The 18,464-nt window shown below is 49.0% G+C and overlaps 2 protein-coding genes across 2 annotated transcripts in view; one reads left to right on the plus strand and one right to left on the minus strand.

The window, feature by feature from the left end:
* FBXO46 (F-box protein 46) overlaps positions 1-7,240 on the minus strand; it is a 16,920-nt gene extending 9,680 nt beyond the window's left edge. Inside the window, exons 1-2 of the mRNA XM_025046713.1 lie at positions 7,186-7,240; positions 671-1,068 (exon numbers count right to left, since the gene is read on the minus strand). The gene's annotated coding sequence lies outside the window, so the exon portion shown is untranslated. The remainder of the gene's footprint in view (positions 1-670; positions 1,069-7,185) is intronic.
* A 2,828-nt stretch (positions 7,241-10,068) lies between these two features.
* The window catches only part of BHMG1 (basic helix-loop-helix and HMG-box containing 1), a 15,353-nt gene continuing 6,957 nt past the window's right edge, over positions 10,069-18,464 (plus strand). The window contains exons 1-4 of the mRNA XM_015589278.1: positions 10,069-10,138; positions 11,160-11,230; positions 15,041-15,202; positions 17,158-17,269. Of these exons, the coding sequence (XP_015444764.1) occupies positions 10,069-10,138; positions 11,160-11,230; positions 15,041-15,202; positions 17,158-17,269 (415 nt within the window). The remainder of the gene's footprint in view (positions 10,139-11,159; positions 11,231-15,040; positions 15,203-17,157; positions 17,270-18,464) is intronic.

The following is an 18,464-nucleotide window of genomic DNA, read 5'->3' on the forward strand; positions in this document are numbered from 1 at the left end:
TGCTTCCAACCACCCCGCACATCACAGCCAGAAGGATCTTCTTAAAGCATAAACCTGACCCTGTCCAAAACCTGCCATGACCCCCCAGTGCCCTTGGGGAAAAGCCCAGGTACCTCACCGGTTTGGCTTCATCCCTCCCTCTTCACTCCACACCCCCAGTGCACCCAGGTGGGCACCTGATCTGGCATAGAGAGTAGTTAGACTACTAGGCCCGTCTGATCCTCAGTAGGAGCTATTATCATCTCCATTGTATGGATGAAGAAAATGAAGCAGGAGAGGTTGCCTAACCAGCCCAAGGTCACACACAGCCTGTGTGACTTAGAGCAGGGATGCGAACCCTGGGAATCTGATCCCAGATCACTGAGCTCTATTGTTTCACTACATATTCTGAGGTCTCTGCTCAGCCATGCCCTCCTCCAAGAAGCTAAGCCACCAAACTGGGTCAGGCTCCACCTCTGGGCTCCCACCCTGAACTCCTTGCTTTCTATTCCTCGGAGCCACCTAGCTCTTCCCTTCCATGTTCTTTGCATTTGCTGTTCCCCTTAACTAAAATGTCCCCCCACCACCCCAATCTCCACATGGTTCGACTCTTTGTTTTATTCTGGTCTTTGCTCAAATATAACTTTAAAGGGGAGGCTTTCCCTGAGCCCTCTTCCTGGAAGCCACTCACCTGGAACAGTTCCCTTGTCCCAGCCCTGCCCACTCTGAGTCATCAGTGTCTAAGGATGGATCTGTCTCCTCTACTGGATCATAAACCCCCCAGGGGAGAGAGGAAGGGCCAGAACTTTCATGGTCATCATGGTGTCCCCATTAGCACTGCCCAGCATGGGACTGGATATATCAAATCTCTCTTCCCCGAGGCTCCAGGTCCTAAACTTCATGAGGCCTTGGCAGTGTAAACTCTATTTCACACCCAGGTTCTGTCTGTGTCCTAGCCAGCGGGGTCACTGGGGCAGAATCTTCTAACTCCTCACACGCTGAGCCCAGAAAGAGGTTCTACATTAGGTCGGCTTTCAGAGAATGCTCCATGAAGATCCACTTATTGTAAAACATCACAACGCAGATAGACTGCAAGTAAAAAGATGAAAAAAAAAAAAACAAAACACAACTGACCAGGCAAATATGAACCAAGAGACAAGTTGAGTGATATTGCCACTTAAAAAAAAACAAAAAACAAAAAAACAAAAAACCCAAAACAAAACAAAACTGACCAGGCAAATATGAACCAAGAGACAAGCTGAGTGATATTGCCACTTAAAAAAAACAAAAAACAAAAAAACAAAAAACCGGCAAAAGCAAAAGGTATTATTAGGGACAAAGAGAGTGACAAAACAAACTGACCCATTAAACAAAAAAGTTCTCAACAAGTGTCCTAATACTATGGCCTCAAAATATGTACAGCAAGAAAACAAGATGACAAAGAGAGTTGGGCACATTCACAACTGTAACGGGAAACCTTAACATCTCTCTCCATAGAGATCGGTTGAAATGATAAAATTAGTAAGGACCCGAACTACATAATCAATACCCTTGATGGAATGCCCTCAACAATTAGAGAATCCACATTTCACATCCCTAGTCTGACATTCAGAGGTCCTCATGCACGCTGGCCCTGGGTTGGGCGCTGGGGACACAGAGATGACACTGAGCTCACCAGGAAGAGCTCATGGGAAAGGGGGCAGACATCCAAATAAACAGTCATGACCAACATGCATATATTAGAGAGAAAATGATCACAAGAGCAGTTAACACTTGAGCACTCACTGTGAGCCAGGCTTTGCTCTAAGTGCTCTATACATATTAACTCGTTCAATTCTCACATCTCACTATTTTTAATCTGATGTCAAAGATTAGGAAATAGAGATATAAAACGGCTAAGTAATTGGCTTTGAACGCAGCTTGAGGCAGAGCTTTGAATCACACGAGCTTGGCTGCCTGCAGAGCACAAGTGCATGATCCACTAGCAGCCTCATTCACTGAGTATACCGAGCTCTTTGCAAGGACATCTTGTTCAGTCCTCAAGGCATTCGCGCTCTCTGTTCCCTCTGCCCAGAATGCTCTTCCCAGGTACCCACAGTCTTGCCCCCTCACTTCCTCTGGGTTTTGCTCAGAAATCAACTGCACGAGACCTTCCTTGATCTCAAACTGCAGCCCCACCACAGGCAGACACACCGTTCCCTCTCCTTCTCGATTATTTTTCTCCTTAGCACACATTACCTTCGAATATACTGTAAACTTTGTTTATAAAGTTTATTGTCAGTCTCCCTTCACTAAAACGAAAGCTCCTCCAAGGCTGGTATTTTTGTCTAGTTTCGTCAGTGGTGTATCCCCAGATTTTAGAACAGCACCGAGCACTTGGCCACCCTACGGGTGGTCCCGGGGCAGCAGCCCCTGGGAGTGTGTTAGAAAGGCGCTCTCAGGCTCCAGCCCACACCTGCTGAATCAGAACGTGATCTTCAGCAAGGTCTCCAGGGCAACTGCAGGCACATTTAAGTTTGAGAAGCAATGCCTTAGCACACGGTAGGTGTGCAACGCATATTTGTTTGACTGAATAAATGCCTCATAAAGCCATGCTTTCTGCCTTTAGCACATTTGATACTGGGGACCTGTTAGAAAAAGCCGACTGATTTCAGCCAAGTCCACCTGGGGAAATCCTGCTCCCAGGACCGAAGCAGCATGCCACCTCTTCCAGGAGCTGTCCTGGTGGCCTCCTGAGGCCTCTTCTTGCAGCACTTGTCACCTGTCATTGCTGAATGACAATGACCTGGGTAAAGGCTTCTCATCCCTCAACCTGTGGTTTCTGGAAGGCTGGGACCCCTCCTCCTCCAAAGCGCAGCTGCTCCAGCCTCCACACCTGGCTAACTGGGCTAGTTTAGCTCTCCCCGCTCCATCCTAGCCCGCGGGAGCTTTCCAATCACGAATGAGACCCTCCCACTCTCCTGCTTAAAACCCTTCCAAGAAGTGCAAGTTTGCAAAAAAACAAAGACACGTCCATGAACCCTTTCTCAGAAAGCAACTAGAAGATTTGCTTCTATAAAATGAAGGAGTAAACCAAGAAAAAGGCAGGGATCAGATCAGGGAAATAAGATCTAGCTCAGAAGGGAGGCAAAAGGCATCCCCAGGTGAAGGTAAACAAAGTGCTAGGACAGCTGTGTGGCAGGTCTAGGGCGAACCTGTCTCCATAAAGGCACAAAGACCAGAGAAAGGTTGACAATTAACAAGATAAGCGTACAACTTAAGCCGTCTGAAACATCAACAACAACAAACCAAAGAAAGAAGGAAGGAAATGACAAAAAAAAAAAACCAGACGTCCGATCCCCTATGCTGACTCAGGTAACACACCTCCCCCCACCTTGGGGCGCCTCCATCCCAGGGTTGAGGCTGTCTGGGTCATGTCCAGGACAGGGCTGGGCACAGAGCAGGTGCTCAGGGAAGACGCTTGCCCACAGTCACAAAGGAATTGGTAGCAGGACACCAAGGCCCTATTCCTGGTCCTGCTCCTTCTGTTCCACATCGCCCACCCTGCCACCATATGTCCACGATCCTCACCCATCCGTCCCCTTTTCTCGGCTTTTTGGCCTCAGGGTCTGCTGGTCTTTCTCCCTGGCAAATTTTTCTGACTAAAAGCTCCGTAATGGGAGGAATCATCTAAATCCAACTTGTCGGGATCTAGAGATCCAAGATGCAGATGGAATCTAGGCAGGGCCTGCCAGCACCCCAGCTCGCCCACTTCTGGGGGTGTGACCTCAGGCAGTGTGCTCACCCTCCACGTTTCAGTTTCCCCCACTGTAAAATGCAGGTAACAGCATCCACCCACAGGCTGGTTGAACAGTCACTGAGATACAACCCAGGAGAGCGCTCAGTGCCAACTAGGCACTGAAGAAAGGCTCACTATTCAGATGCTGGGATTATTAAGAAAAAGTGAGGCTACTTAAGAGTTTGGAAATCACAGACCGGGCCAAAGCCTTCTTCCCTCTTTATTTCACGTACTGAAATTAAATTGATCCTAGTCCCTTACAATAGCCAAATTATGGCCACTCCTTTGTTACGGTTCGGTATTGGGTCTCACTTATTAATTGAACAGATATTTATAGAGTAGCTACTCTGTGCAAGGCACTGTTCCAAGCACTGGGGATATGCAGGGCAAAGAAGAAAGAAATCCTTGTCCTCATGGGGCTGATATCCTAATGGGGGAGAGGGACAATACATATCTAGTAAGTTTCAAGGTGGTGAGTGCTATGGGAAACGAACAGCAAGTAAGAGGGATCAGGAGCACATGGAGGGAGAGGTTATGATCTGAATGATGGGGTCAGGATGACATCACAGAGCAGGTGACGGGCCAAGCCTTTTATAGAAAACCTGTGCTTTTAGGAATAATACGGCTTTACCACAACTGCTAGAAATAACACCATTAAAAATGGTAAAAATATCATCTCGTCTGAGTAAGCTTCAGACAAGCAGAGGTTGAAAATACATTTGAGATTTTAAGAAAAGGCAAAATGACTTGGAAAGCAGACATATTTTCTAAGACAAATAAATAAAAGGGGAAAAAAAGCGTCACATCACCCCGGGGTGCTCCGATGTGACATACGGGTACAAGGATGAGTGAGAGGTTGACAACTTTTCCCCAAACCAATATGATTTCAGATAAAAGCTAGTGAAAAATGGTTAAAAAGCCATGAAAATGATGACGCGCAGGCAAAGCTGGCATGAGGGGCTGAAAATGAATCAGTGAGAGAAAAACCCCCAAACTGAAAATGAGCACAAACACTACCAGCATTGGGACAACAGTGAGTTCTCCAAGGGCAGGATGTCAGCCTGCAGCTGGTACAGGCACTGGCGCACAGTAGGTGCTCTACGGACACTGTGGACTACTCAAGGAATAAACCCGCATTTTCCAGAAGAGGAAACTGAGGTCCAAAAGGGTTAAGTGATCCGCCCAAAGTCACACACTGGTAGGTGACTGAGCCAGGATTCAAATCTGGGTATTCTGGTTCTAGAGCACACGGCTCAATAAATTTTGCTTGAAATCAAAATCACTAAAAGAATTTGCACTTATCGAGGGCTTTATAAGCACTGGGGATTTTATATATGTTACCTCATCAACTCCTTACGAGAGCCTTATTGGTTGGAACGTGGCCCCATTTTACATGAGAAAACTGAGGCCGGGAGTGGGAATGCAACTTGGCCAAGGACACAGCGGCAGAGGTGGGGGTTCGAACCTGGGCCTGACGCCAGTGCTTTCCTATCAGAGTCAGAGAACTTTTGTGATACTCAGGAAGCCGCACAACAAATGAATCAAGATGAATTACAAAGTTGCGCATCTGCCCAGCAAGGCCCTACTGACCAAAAGGCCGCCCTTGGGAAAGTCGGGGGAGAAACGACAAGTAGTTGTTAGAAATATTTCCTATTCACTGGAATACCTGGAGTTAGGCCAGGCTGGGCATTGGCAAGTGAATTATTTATATTTAGCTGGGGATGGGAATGGGAATGGGGACAGATTGAGTTTCTGAGCACCCCCTTGGAGAGCCATCCGTGCACTTGGGAGCCCAGGGGTTAGAAGCTGGGGAACTAGAAGAGTCGGGATAAGTAGAGCGACCTGGGAGCGAAAGGAATGGAGGCCACCTGGCTGATGTCTCACTCACCTCCCTCGGGTCTGCTTCCCATTCACGTTAAAAAACAACTCTCATGTACTGAGCACTTACTCCGAGCACTTTGCGTGCTTACCTTCGAGAACCTTCTAACCGTCCTAGGGTTACTCATCCTATTTTATAGTCGAGGAGAGGACGAAAGACTTGTTCAAGGTCACACAGCACGAAAATGGCAGAACTAAAATTCAAACTGAAGACTGCTTCAGTTCTGGAGTCTCTGTCCCACTCATAATTCTACTCATGACACTGTACTTCAGTACAAGGAGAAGAGACTAAATTATAGCGGTGAAAGCACAGATTCTGAGCCAAGATGCCTAAGTTGGAATCCTGAGTCTACCATTTAATGCTGGACAACCTTTGGAAAATTGCTTAACTTCTCTGTGCCTCTGCTTCCTTTCTACAGAATGGAGATAATAACAGCATCTACACCTTAGGAGGGTTTTCAGAATTAAATGAGTTAATACTCACAACAGCTAAGAACAGGGCCAGGCACTTCCTAAACAGTAAGTGTTAGCCATAACGACTGCATGCTTCTGACCTGGGGTGTGCCCAGATCAGTGCCAGGTTTTGGGAAAACACCCCTGGGGCTGAACTGAAAAGGAGGGAATCTATTAGCACCTGTGACCTAGTCGCATTCCTGGGGTGGGGAACTTGCCACCAACAACTCTGAGACGGAAGACTGATTGCCAGCCAGGGCAACAATCTTCCGGCGCCTCCCCTCCTCTTGGTGCCTTGCTATTCCCACAATACAGATAAGGGCACTGAGTTTCAGAGAGTGGAGACTTGCCCAGGTCACAAAGGAGTGGCGGAACAGGAGATCTGAACGCTGGACTGCCCGGACACATAAACCACTACTCTTTTCTAAACCCCACTGGAGAAATGAGCGTTCAAAAGGTTGTCTCTACGGGCCCTCTGGCCATGTTATCTTACAGTTCTGGGACTGTCCGGTTTATCAGGAGTCTCTGGCTGGACTAGGCAAAAACTATCACTACATCCCGGCCCCTAATCTCAAACTCCCCATCTCACCCGGTCCTGGACCCTAATCTACACACCACTCTACCATTGATTCCTCTCTCCCACCATCTCAACTTGCTCTCCTGTCCCCGGTCTGGTCCAGAGGCCCCAATTCACCGCATCCACAACTGGCCTCTCGCTCGAAGCCTCCAGACCCCTTCATTCATCTAGCCCTGACCCCCATGCCTTGCATATCCCCCAAGCTAAACCTCTTAAAATTGCCCCTTTCAGGGCCTCTGCCTGGACGCCTAGCCCCTTCTGCAACTCGGAACCCCCTTCCCCAACTCCGAGCTCCCTACAATCAATTCCAAAGCTCGACTCCCTCCCCACCTCCAAGACCCGTCCCCAGCCCCCATTCTTTTACTATTCCCTCCGGCTCTCATTCTTCTCAACCCCCTCCCCCAAGCGATTTCCCCTCGTCTAGCCCCTTCTTTGGCCCCCGCCTCTTGCCTCTCGCCACCCGGTCCCGAACCTCCGCCCCGGCTCTCAAGCGCCCCCGGCCCCCGCTCTGGGTTCTCACCATCTCCCTGCGCCGCAGCTCCTTCGGCTACGCGGGTTTCCCCCACTCGCTCCTCTCCAACCTCCCCTTCCGGGTTCCCGCCCCGAAGCCCGCTGGGAATTGGAGTCCAGGCAGCCACGGACTACACCTCCCAGAAGGCAGCACGGCCAAGTTTGGCGGTGGGGATGGAAGCAAACTGGGCGGGCTTTGGAAAAGGACGACTCAAACTCCCTGGAGGGAGACTGGGCGCTCGGCAGCGCAGGCGCAAAGAGCGCCCCCGCCTGGCGCGCTGGGAGATGGAGTCCAGCCTCCTCCATTTTGGCCGGGGGCCCTTGGAATGGGAGTTGAGAAAATTGCAAAGGAGCATTTGTGAGGGGTGGAGAGTTAGGAAAGAGCAAGTTTAACGTTTTATTTAAACTGATTAACACAATGATTAACAGTGACTTGTACTTTCTCACTTTCCCATCCATTCTCTGAGCAGAAGCTCCACGAGGACAGGCATCTTTGTGTATCTTGTTCAGGCACCCAGGACAGCGTAAATAAGTGCTGAGTAAATATCGCATGCTACATTTATGCCAGACACCCTGCGGACAACCTTAGTAAGAATCATTCCAAATTTACAAATTAAGACAAGTGATTAAGCCTCTTCTCCATGGCAACACAGCAAGAATGATTGGAACTGAAATGTGTTGGACACCAGGGCCGCTGCTCTCCCCACGAGGTCTCTAGATCACCTTTTAAGCTATATTTTCCAGTCCATCCTCCTCACAGACCATGAGAACGAGCTTTTTAAAATGGAGAGTTTGCTGTATCAAGGCGCATACATCTTTGTGAGGGGAACTGCCAAGGCACAATTCCGATGGCCTTCCTCTTTGAATCTTTAACCGCAACCCCTGCCTCGCTAGATTCTCATGGTCTGTGGGCCTTCCAGACTGCACTGGAAAGACTGTGGCTAAATTCCCAACTTCCAGCATGGTGCTTGGCACACGTTAGCCATACGCTGAAGGAAAAAGGGACACCTGAGGGGCCTGAAGGGAGACTGGCCAGATCTCTCTTCTGGAAGGTTGGCAGTTGGGAAGATCCCGCCTCCTCGTTAGTAACTAGCGGGCCCAGTAACCCGGGGAATCGTCCGAGGGCGTGGTCAGGTGGGCGTGGCCCGCCGAAAAGGCGGGCAGCTGAGCGAGCGCGGATTGGTTGGCACTTTGGCGCGCACCAGCAAGAGCTGTGTCAGGAGGCACGAGGCCGAGCTCGCGCTGTGCTAGAAGACAGGGCCATTCCGCAGGCGCGCGTGCGCACGGCCACTTGCACCCTGCCCTTTCCCATTTCCAGTCTCGCTCCCAGCACACTTGGCGGGAACTGGTGGGGGCGTGGTCAGGCTTCGGGAGCGCACTCTTGCTCTTCTCCTCAGGCCTCACTCAGGAGCCTCACACCCAGGGGATTCGCGCCCACTCCACGCCCGGGTTGGGAACGTGGTGACCGAGCTTGGCCTGGAGTCCGCACGCGCCGCCATCCTCCTTGGACCGGCGGGAGACGCTGTGTGATCGAGCTCCCAAGTGTGGGACTGGCAAGAAACCAGAAGGGTGGCCTCACGCCATTTTGCACGTCTTGAGGCGGGTGCTGGAGGCCGAGGAAAATCGGGGTGGGGAACTGACCGACTCTACCGGCCAGAGGGGAGCCTGAGGTCCACTCAGAAGCGGCACTTTGTGGCCGTGGCCTCCCTCTGAGGGTCCCAGGGGGACAAAGGCGAGCGTACCCGGGGTGCAGGGTTGCGGGTGAGGCAGGAACGGGGCAGGAGGGCCGAGTCTGGGTTTGAGGCCTGGCCCAGGTTTTGGGATCTGGGCTCAAGTTTGAGATCCTGGAAGGCTCTGTTTGAATAGCATTGGGGACCTGGAAGCTCAAGGTAGGAAATGGGGGGTCTCAGGATTTGTGTCTGGATATAACTAGTTTTGGAATCTGAAGGTCTTGGGTTTCATGACTTGAAGCTTTCCCGTTGGATCCTTATTTGGGGATCTGAAAATCGTTGTTTTGAGTTCTGGAGTATCATTTCAGGGGCCCAGGGTCTGATTATAGTTTTAGGATCTAAAATCTCAATGCAGAATATGAGGTCTGGAGTCAGTTTGGGACCTCAAGAATTAAGTTTTACAGCCTGGAGTCCAGGGGAGTATGGAGCTTCAATTTTAGAGTCGATGTCAGAGCGGGACTCATATATGAGATCTTCATTTTAAGGTTGGGGTCACGACTTGAGGGTCTGAAATGACAGTCTGAGGTTCTTCAAGTCTTTATTTTAGGATATGAGATCAACTGGGGAGCTGAGGTTTGCTTTAGAGGGGCCTAGATTTCTTACCTTAGGATTTGGGTTCTCAGTGCTAAGGTTTGTGGTCTGTGATCTCAATATTAGGATTGGGGTCATAATCGGGTATCGTAAGTTGACAGTTGAGGGGTCTAGGGTATCTCAGTATTAGAATTTAGGGTTCCTAGGTTTGGAAGGGCTCCTTTATGGGTTCTAGGTCCTCTTTTTTGAGTTTAAAGTCATTGTTTTAGTGTCTCGATATCAGTTTAGAGAGCTCAAGCCACAGTTTTCGGGCCTGGTGTTCCCCATTTCAAGGTCTGCCATCTCACTATTAAGACTGAAATTCTAAAGTCAGTTTTTGGGAATCTTTAGTTTTAGGTCTGGATCATGACTTAGGGGCCCAAATTTATAATTTGGGATTCATAGACTTCAGTGTAGTTTTGAGGTTTTAATTTGGTCTCTGGGCCCATATTCGTGAGGCTTGGGGACTCCATTTTGGGATCTCTAGTGCTCAAAGGAGCACCAAAGGGAAAATGAAGCCTGCCTATCATGCTGTTCATTTCTCCCAGAATCTCAGAGGTCACTAATAAGTCTTTCTTTTCCCCACTTTGCAGATGTGGGGTTCCAGCAGATATTTGTGTTACCCTGGATGGCCCAGAGCCAGTTCCCTGGGTTCCAGTGACAGGTAAGGGCTCCGCCCCCGACCCCTATTTCTCTTACAGCTCCAGCCACTCTGGTCAAATAATAATAACAATAATGTTTACTGAGCACTTTCTGTTTTGTCAGATTCTTTGCTAAACCTTTTGTTTGTATGATATCTTTTAATCCTAATGGCTCCACAAGGAAGTAGATGTGACTATAGCCACCATTTTCAAGAGGAGAGAACCGTGAGGTGTTTCACAAAACCTTTACAGGCTTTGGCATTCCAAGTGTCTTAAATACTCTTCCTTCCTTTCTTTTATTCACATTCATTTATCCATCAAACACCTACCAAATGCCAGGCATCTTACAAGAGGAGATTTTCACAGCAGATGGAGAGCTGGATCAGGTTTCTCTCTCCCTCCAAAGTCTGGATAACAAAAAAAATAGCCAGAATTCATCTTATCCCCTACTGTCCCCCACCCTGCCCCATGACTTTCTGTCAATTCATCTCTTCATTCATTTATTAACTCCAAAAATAAGTGTCTACTTTGTCGAGATTCTCCACTTAGGTGCTGTGCTCAGGAGCACCATGAAGAAAAGGAAGAATGCCTGTCCTGCTGCCCATTCCTTCTGGAATCCCAGAAGTCACCAGCAATGCATCTCTTTTCCTCCTTTCTAGATGTAGGGTTCTTAAATTAGTAAAGACTCTTAGTTGAAATTAATAGAAACCAACCTGAAACCAGCTTAAGCACAAAAGGAGATTTATTGGATCCTTAAAACAAAAACATTCAGGGGCATCAGGCTTGGCTGGTTCCAGATGGGGGTCAAACGATGTTGCCAGGGATGTGCCTCTCTCAGCTCTGCTATTGCCTGGTGTTGGCTTCCTTCTCAAGCAGGCTCTCCTCCTAGCGAGGCCAAGGTGGCTCCCAGCAGCTCCAAGTCCACACCTTGCTAACTTGACAAACCCAGCACAGAGTCTTGTACCAGAATCCATTGACTTGTAATTGGCCAAACCTGGGTTACAACCCCAATGCTGAACCAATCACTGTGACTCTTCTTGAGTGGACCTTGCTTTTATGCTCCCTAGTGGAAGGAGAGGTTGGCATTAGCCTCTCTGAACCACGTGGACTGAGAGTACGAGACGGATAGTTCCCCAAAGGAAACTATTACCAGAAAAGGGGGGATTGGATGTTGGTCAACCCAAAGCAACAGTTTTATCAAGCATAGTCATACAATAGCTCCGCCCCATTCTCCAGTATCCCTTATCCTTAAATCATTCTGACAAATGACTGTCTATCTTCTGTCTTGAACTAACATTTTGTGAGCGCTCCCTATGTGCCAGGTACTATGTTAAACATTCCTGACAAGATCAAACTTCCTAGCCACATGCATTTTATAAATGAGTTAAAAACAAGCTCAGAGAGATAAAAGTACTTGCCTAAAGTCACACAGCAAGTGGCAGAGCTGGAATTTTGATTTAGGTCTGTCTGGTTCAAAAGCTGGAGCTTATAACCAACTATTCTGCTGCCTTTTGGGACTGCTCCCCGATCTGTCCCACTTTGGGGAAGTTCTAACTCTTAAGTTTCTGTGCATGTCAAAGCACATTGGGAACCAGGCCTTGGTTTTCCCATACTAAATATGAGAAATTTGGACTGGTTCTTGGTGAAGGCTCCTTCCAACTCCCATGAAATAAAGGTACTAGGGAGCATTTAGGCTGATCAGCTCACGGAAGAGGAAACCCGGGAATTAGAGTCATTTGTCATTTCAAAGCCTGAGAGGCCATCACAAGACAGAATGAGCATTCATTAATTCAACAATCTTTTATTGAGCATCCACTAAATACCAGGCATTATTTTAGGAGCTTGGGATACAGCCAGGGCCACGTTATGATTTTCACGGGCCCTAGGCAATTTTGCCTTCTTGGGCCCCTTCTTCCATAAAAAAAAAGAAAATTAAAAATTGTAGTCAATAACAGCATTGGTATGAAGATGAATATAATCTAAGTTGGTTATATCCATTTTTTTCTTATTTTAAAAGAAATTAAAATATTTTCATAAGCCCTTAAAAGTATCACGGGCCCTAAGCACTGTGCTTACTATGCCTAATGGACAAGTCAGCTTGTCATAAAACAACAAATGAAAAAGATAAAATCCCTCCCCTTGTGGAGTTTATAATAAAGCAAGGAAGGAAGGAAGGAAGAAAAAGATTTCAGATGCTGATAAATGATATGGAGATGTGACAGAGAACATGTTTATTTAGATTAAGTGGTCAAGAAAGGCCTCTGAAGAGGTTAATTTAAGCTAAGTGGTGAGTGGCAAAGAAGCCAGCCTTGCAAAAATCAAGGCAAAAGAACCTTCCAGGTAGAGGGAATACTGAAGACCCTAAGGCAGAAATAAACTTGGCAGTTTAGAGAAACAAATAAGGGACCCATGTGGCTGGAGCTGACTTGTTCCTGGCAGACCGAGAGGGCAGAGCTGGGATTAGAGGGTGAAAAGCGTAAAGACTGTGAGGAAAGAACTTGGCTAAAACCAGAACAGCCCAGCAAGGACAGGGGCAGACTTAGGATGGTGTTCCTGGCTCCCAGAGGCCCCTGTGAGCAGACCCCAGGTTGCACCCGTTCAGGACTGCCGCCCAGGACATGCCAAGATATTGTGATTTTTAGTCGCCCTTTTGTTCTCTCCAGAATTTTCTTCTGGAACTTCTCCGTTTGCACAGAAGGCTCTGTTGGTGCTTTGCAAAACCCTGAGTAAACATCCAGGGACTACGGTTGATAAGAAACCCTTCTTCTCAGACGTAGTCAAATAACGCCTTGACCTTAAACAGAGCTGGACACTTTTTCTTCCTTGCTTTCTATATTGTTTGTCACCGGGGCTTCTCTAGAACAAAAGGAAAGTAGTATGCAAAAAAGTAAATATCAGGGCTAGACAGGACTTTAGAGGCCAGCCTACCCAATTTTTCTCCAAGGAGAGAACCCCAGAACCCTTGCCCCTCAAAGTATGTTTTCTACCAGGAGACAAATTGGTGATTTTTCCTCTTCCGTTCCTTCATTCAGTCTTCTGTGTTCACAGTGGTTTTGAGGGGATGAACTAATGATGTCATCTCCTGTCTGAAGCCCTTTAATGGCTTCCCAGTGGTCTCAGGAAAAAGACAAAACTCTTCTGTACTGTGAACCTACGGGGCTCATCTGGCTCGCATCTCCAGCCTCGTCTCACCCTACAGGACTCCTTGCTTTCTGTGCTATAGACACCCCAGCTTTCTTTCTTTTTAATTCTCCATGCTCCCTCATGCCACAGGACCTTTGCACGAGTTCCCTCTATCTGAAATGTGCTCTTTCCATCTTCGCCTATGCATTCCATTAATCCTTCAGAACAGGTTCTGGCCAGGTTTACTTCCTCAGAGAAGACCTCATCGGTTGGGCCAAATCCGCCTATTACAAGCTTCCATGACATCAAGCAACATCTCTCCTTTGTCTCTATCAGGGTCAACTTTGTGGGCATGTGACCCACGCAGTCACACTGTCCTGTATTTAGAAGAGTTTGATGCTCTGCTCTCACCATCTTGAAGTCTCAAGTTTTGAACAAAGGGCCCCACATTTTCATCAGTAGTACCCCTCCCCAGCAAATTACGTAGCTGGTTCTGACCCTTGTTGCAATTTTATGTTTGTTCGTGTGACAATTTGATTAACAACTTTATCCCCGAGTATACTGTGGGCTCTAGAAGGGGCCGTATTTGTTTTTTATACTTTTATCCCTCTCTCCTATCACAGTTCCTGGTACAGAGTAGGTGCTCAATAAGTAATTGCCGAATGAATGAGTGAGAAAGATTCTTTCAAGATGTCAGAGTTTAGATAAAGAGATGTATGTCTCCACACCGCTCCCCCATCTCTTTGAGGATGTGATTTCTCTCTGTTTCCACGTCTCTGTTTCCACGGTATCCGGCACAGGGCCTGGCAGGAAGGCAAGGGAGGTTGGGGAGGCTTGCTGGGGCAGGTGGTGATTGACCTGGGCCCTGAAGGACCACAAGCTAAGGATTGGTGGAGATGGAGGCGTTTGGGCATTCTCGAAGGAGTGGCAGGAGCAGTGGCAGTGGCGTGTCATTTGGGAGAGAGGCTTCAACATCTTTGTGTCTCCATCTGTCATGAGAGAGGGTGGAGGTGTGCGTGCACGGGTATATTATGAATTATGAATTCAGGGATTAGATCCCGGAAGTTCATCATCTGCCCAGAAGTCAACTGTTTTCATGCCCTTATTTATTCATTCATTTGGCAAATATACAGTAAGTTCCCACAATGTGGCAGACCTTGTTCTAGGTGCCGGAGATACAATGGTGCCCCCCACCCAGCTCTCAGGCCAGTGCAGGGATCAGAGAAATACATGAGCCCAGGGGGACCTTAGCAGAGGTACCTCACCTGTCCTTTGGAGTTAGGGGTCAGGCTATGTGAGAGAACCAAAGGAAGTAAGAGACGAGGCCAGATGGTCAGCTGGGCCGGGCCGTGAGGGGCACTATAAGCCATGATGAGGGTTTAAACACGATCTTTAATAATGGAATGGCATTGAGAGGTTCAAAGCACTTATCAGGCAACTAATGTCTCAGGTTCTGTGCTGAGCGATTTCACAGACACTAATTTATTTTAGTCCTATTGATAATCCTCTGAGCCAGAATGAATATCCTCACTACCATCGCACAGTTGAGAAAAGTGTGGTCAGATTCGTATTTCAGAAAGATGACTCTGACTCTACTAGAGAGTATGGATTGGAGGAGGCTAGCAGGGAGGCCGGGAAGCCTATGAGGATGTCAGTACGTAGACTAGGGCAAGAGCCGTGGGGATGCAGGGGAGGAATGGGCAAGATTTGGTGACCGATTGGATAAGGAGATAAGTGATAATGTCCAGATGATGCTGGGGACCGTGCCTTGGGTGCCCGAGGCGGGGGAACACCAAGGCAGGAGGTTTGGGAGTCAGATGCCAAATTCCATTTTGGATGTCCCAACCAAAACCAGCTCTTATCCCAAAACAGGAAGCAGAGGAAAAACCACACCAGCAAACTCCATGAGCTGGCATTGCTGCTACCTGTGGGCCTGAAGGCAGGTGGCAGGAAGCTCACCAAGGTAAGGGGACTGAAGGAGAGGAGGTGGATTTGGGAGGCAGGTCTTAAAATGGCAAGAAGCGAGACAGACCCCTTCGGTGACAGCACTGCGATGGGTATGGTCAATCCTGCTCTGAATGGGAATTCCTGTGAGCCCGCGAGTAGAAGGCTGTGGGCTTCTTTCTTGCAAAGGAGACCCGGGGAACTGGGAGGGGGAAATAGGCAAGGAGCCAGGCGAAGGGCATTGCTTTGGGAGTCAGACAGCCATGAGTTTGAGCCTTCCAGCTCCACAGCCGCAGAACTCGGGGCAGGATGCTCCCCTTATCAGCTTCTCAAGCCTTGGGTTTCTCAGCTATAAAAGGAGGAAAGAGATCTCTTCCTAGCCAGAGATATTGTGAGGCTAAAATGACCTAATAGCTGTGACAGGCCCCGAATAAATGTCGGTTCTCTCTCTGAGAGGAAATTAGGACATGGACATCTCTGGGGAGAGACATTATACAGACCACTACAGGTTCTCAAAAGTATTTGAGAAATTTTACCTTCTGTCCTCAAACATTTGAGTATTTGGGGTGCTAGGTGCTGTCATAAACTTTTGGCAGAGCGAGCAGAGATGTCTGGGACACAGTCCCTGCCCTGGAGGAATGACAGTCTAGTCAGGGGACAGGCATCGTTTCGTCACTGACCAGATGACCACATCTCATGGAATTCTCCCCAGGCCACTCTCTTTACCATTGATTCTCCACTGTCTGAATGATCCCTCTTCTTCCCCATCTTCATTCTGCCTTAAGTTCAGTCCTGGGCCCTCTGCTCCACATACAGCCTGCGTCCCTGTCAGTCCCCAGGCTGAAGTGCATCATCGCAACTCTTCCAGGGCTGTGGGACCTGCTCAGTCCGCTGCTCAGTGAACTAACGGAACTATTACGTGTGGCCTCCCGTGCTTGTGACGGGGTGCGGCTCGGATCTGTGGCACCCTTCCCTGCCATTCTGGCTGATTAACTGCCCCTGCCCTATATGATGCTGTGGCTTCTTCTCCCTCTGAGCAGCAAAGCCCCCAGCATATTACTGTGATTGTTACCTTATCTCTGGCCCACTTTAGATGAATTCTGAGATGACAAGGACCATAATGGATAAATCTCTATCCCCGGTGCCCGCAGGGCCTAGCGTAGAGCCGATAACAATAAAAATTGTTCCCAATTTACTGAAGGTGACTAGGAGTGCTGAGTGTTCTATACACATTTTCTCATTTAACCCTCCCCACATCCCTTTTGAGATGCATATGGGAATGCTCATTTTTTGGTTTGAGGAAACTGAAACTCAGAGGGGTCATATTACCCACAGGGACACAGCCAGCTAGTGGCAGAGTGGGAGTCAGATGTGTCTCTCTCCAAAGGCCCACACCCTTGACCACTTTGTCAGTGAATGCTCAGTAGATATTTGTGGAACGAATGAATGAATGAATTCTCTCTGTTGAGGCAGTTGCAGGCCCTGCCCATCTCACCCTCCCATCTCTGGTATTTGAACCTGTGGTGCAGCCCCCAAGCTAACCTTCCCGAAGTTTCAATTACCGAGCCTTCTGTCCTGAAATCGGAGATGATGCCCAACTGCCTTCTGCAAAAGACCTTTCTACTAGTAACATTTTATGTTACATTACAGTTTACAAAGACTTCAGCACAGTGATTGCTGACTATGTGCCAAGGCTTGGTGTGGGAGATACTAAGCTTAAAAGACTGTATCTGCTCTGGAAAAGCCCTTTTAGGAAAGGTTTTCATTTAATCCCTTGAAAACCTGGTAAAGCTGTTCTCGTCCCATCATCAACGAAGCATTCATTAGGCAACTAACGGGTCAGGCTCTGTGCCGGAGGAACTGCTGGGGTGGGCGACGGGGTCCCGGGGCCCTTCTGTCCCTGATCTCCAGCAGAAACATGTCATCTTGGGCCCCTACCCCTGTGCGTAACCCCGTCTCTCTCTTGGGGGGCAGAAGGAGATTCTGCTGCACGTGCTGCACTACATCCACTACCTGCAGAGAAGCATCGCCGTGGCCAAGGCCTTGCTCAAGCTCCACGCCGCCGATGGGAAAGGCGGACTTGGGGGTAAGTCATTCGGCCAGCGTTTCTCGGGGCTTCCTTCATGCTAAGTGTTGTCCTGGTTGCCAGGGTGACTTAGTGACTTAGCCGAGTCCAGGACCTCCCCTCCGCCTGCCCCCCCATCTCAAAGCCTCAAGGAGGGGACAGAGTCAGAGGAAGCTGTCTGGGAAGACTGTAGGGGGAGGGATTTTGGAAGACAGTGGAGCGGGGAGCCCTGCCAGGCAGAAGGGACAACCTGGGGAGAGCGTGCAGGCGTGAGGAGACACGTGTGGAATGTCTGGGGCCAGGCAAGCGGTGGGTGTGATTGGAGGGACCTCGTGACATCGAGATGACGTGCTCAGGCTCTCGAGCCAGGTCCGGACGCAGATCCAGGTCTCGTTACCTCAACTTTTGTGCTTCGGTTTCCTCATCTGCAAAACGGGAACGACGCTAGTACTTCCCCTTCTGTGATTGTCATGAAAATTAAACGCGTTCACACATCTAGGGAGTGTTGTAACAGTGCCGGGAACAGGCCGGTCATCCGGCACCACGTGCGCTGGGTGCTGTCATTCCTGGCGTGAAAAATACACAGGCGAGAAAAGTAAGAGACGAGGCGAGGACAAGGTCCTGAGGGGCTGAGGAGAGCGATGAGGGAGAGGAGAGTTACCGCAGGACCGGAAGCGGGGGGCAAGCCGTGATCAGAATTGTTTTTTAGAGAGTCCCTGACATCTAATGTGAAGGACTGGTTATTAGCTGACAAGCTGGAGTCAGGGAGATTGGGGAAGATACTGTTAGGAGTGATCCAGTCAGGAGAAGATGAGGCCCCATCTGACACTGGCTGAGCGTGGACAGAAGTGGGTTCATTTGGGAGATGGGAAGAACCGCGAGGCGTGAGCGAGAGGCTCCGGGTGACCCCAGGGAGGTCGGGGGCTGATGGAGCCCTCGCTGTCTTGATGCAGGAAGGAAAAGGAATTAATTTGGGGTCGGGAAGATGGGGGCACATTTGAGAAGAAGGGAGACTGTCTTCCCCCTCGGCAAGGCCCGGAATGACCTAGGGAAACCCGTTTTCTCCCTGTACTTTTGCCGCCTGACTGTGCAGCCTCAGACGAGTCCAATCCCCTCATGGGAACTCAGTTTCCACCTTTGTAAACTGGAGCCCTCGGCAGCCTGACCCCCACCCCTGCCAGGACCGGGAAGCATCATCTGGAAGGCAGCGGTTGGG

This window comes from Pteropus alecto, unplaced genomic scaffold (genome assembly GCF_000325575.1).
Source record: "Pteropus alecto unplaced genomic scaffold, ASM32557v1 scaffold194, whole genome shotgun sequence".
Lineage (NCBI taxonomy): Eukaryota > Metazoa > Chordata > Mammalia > Chiroptera > Pteropodidae > Pteropus > Pteropus alecto.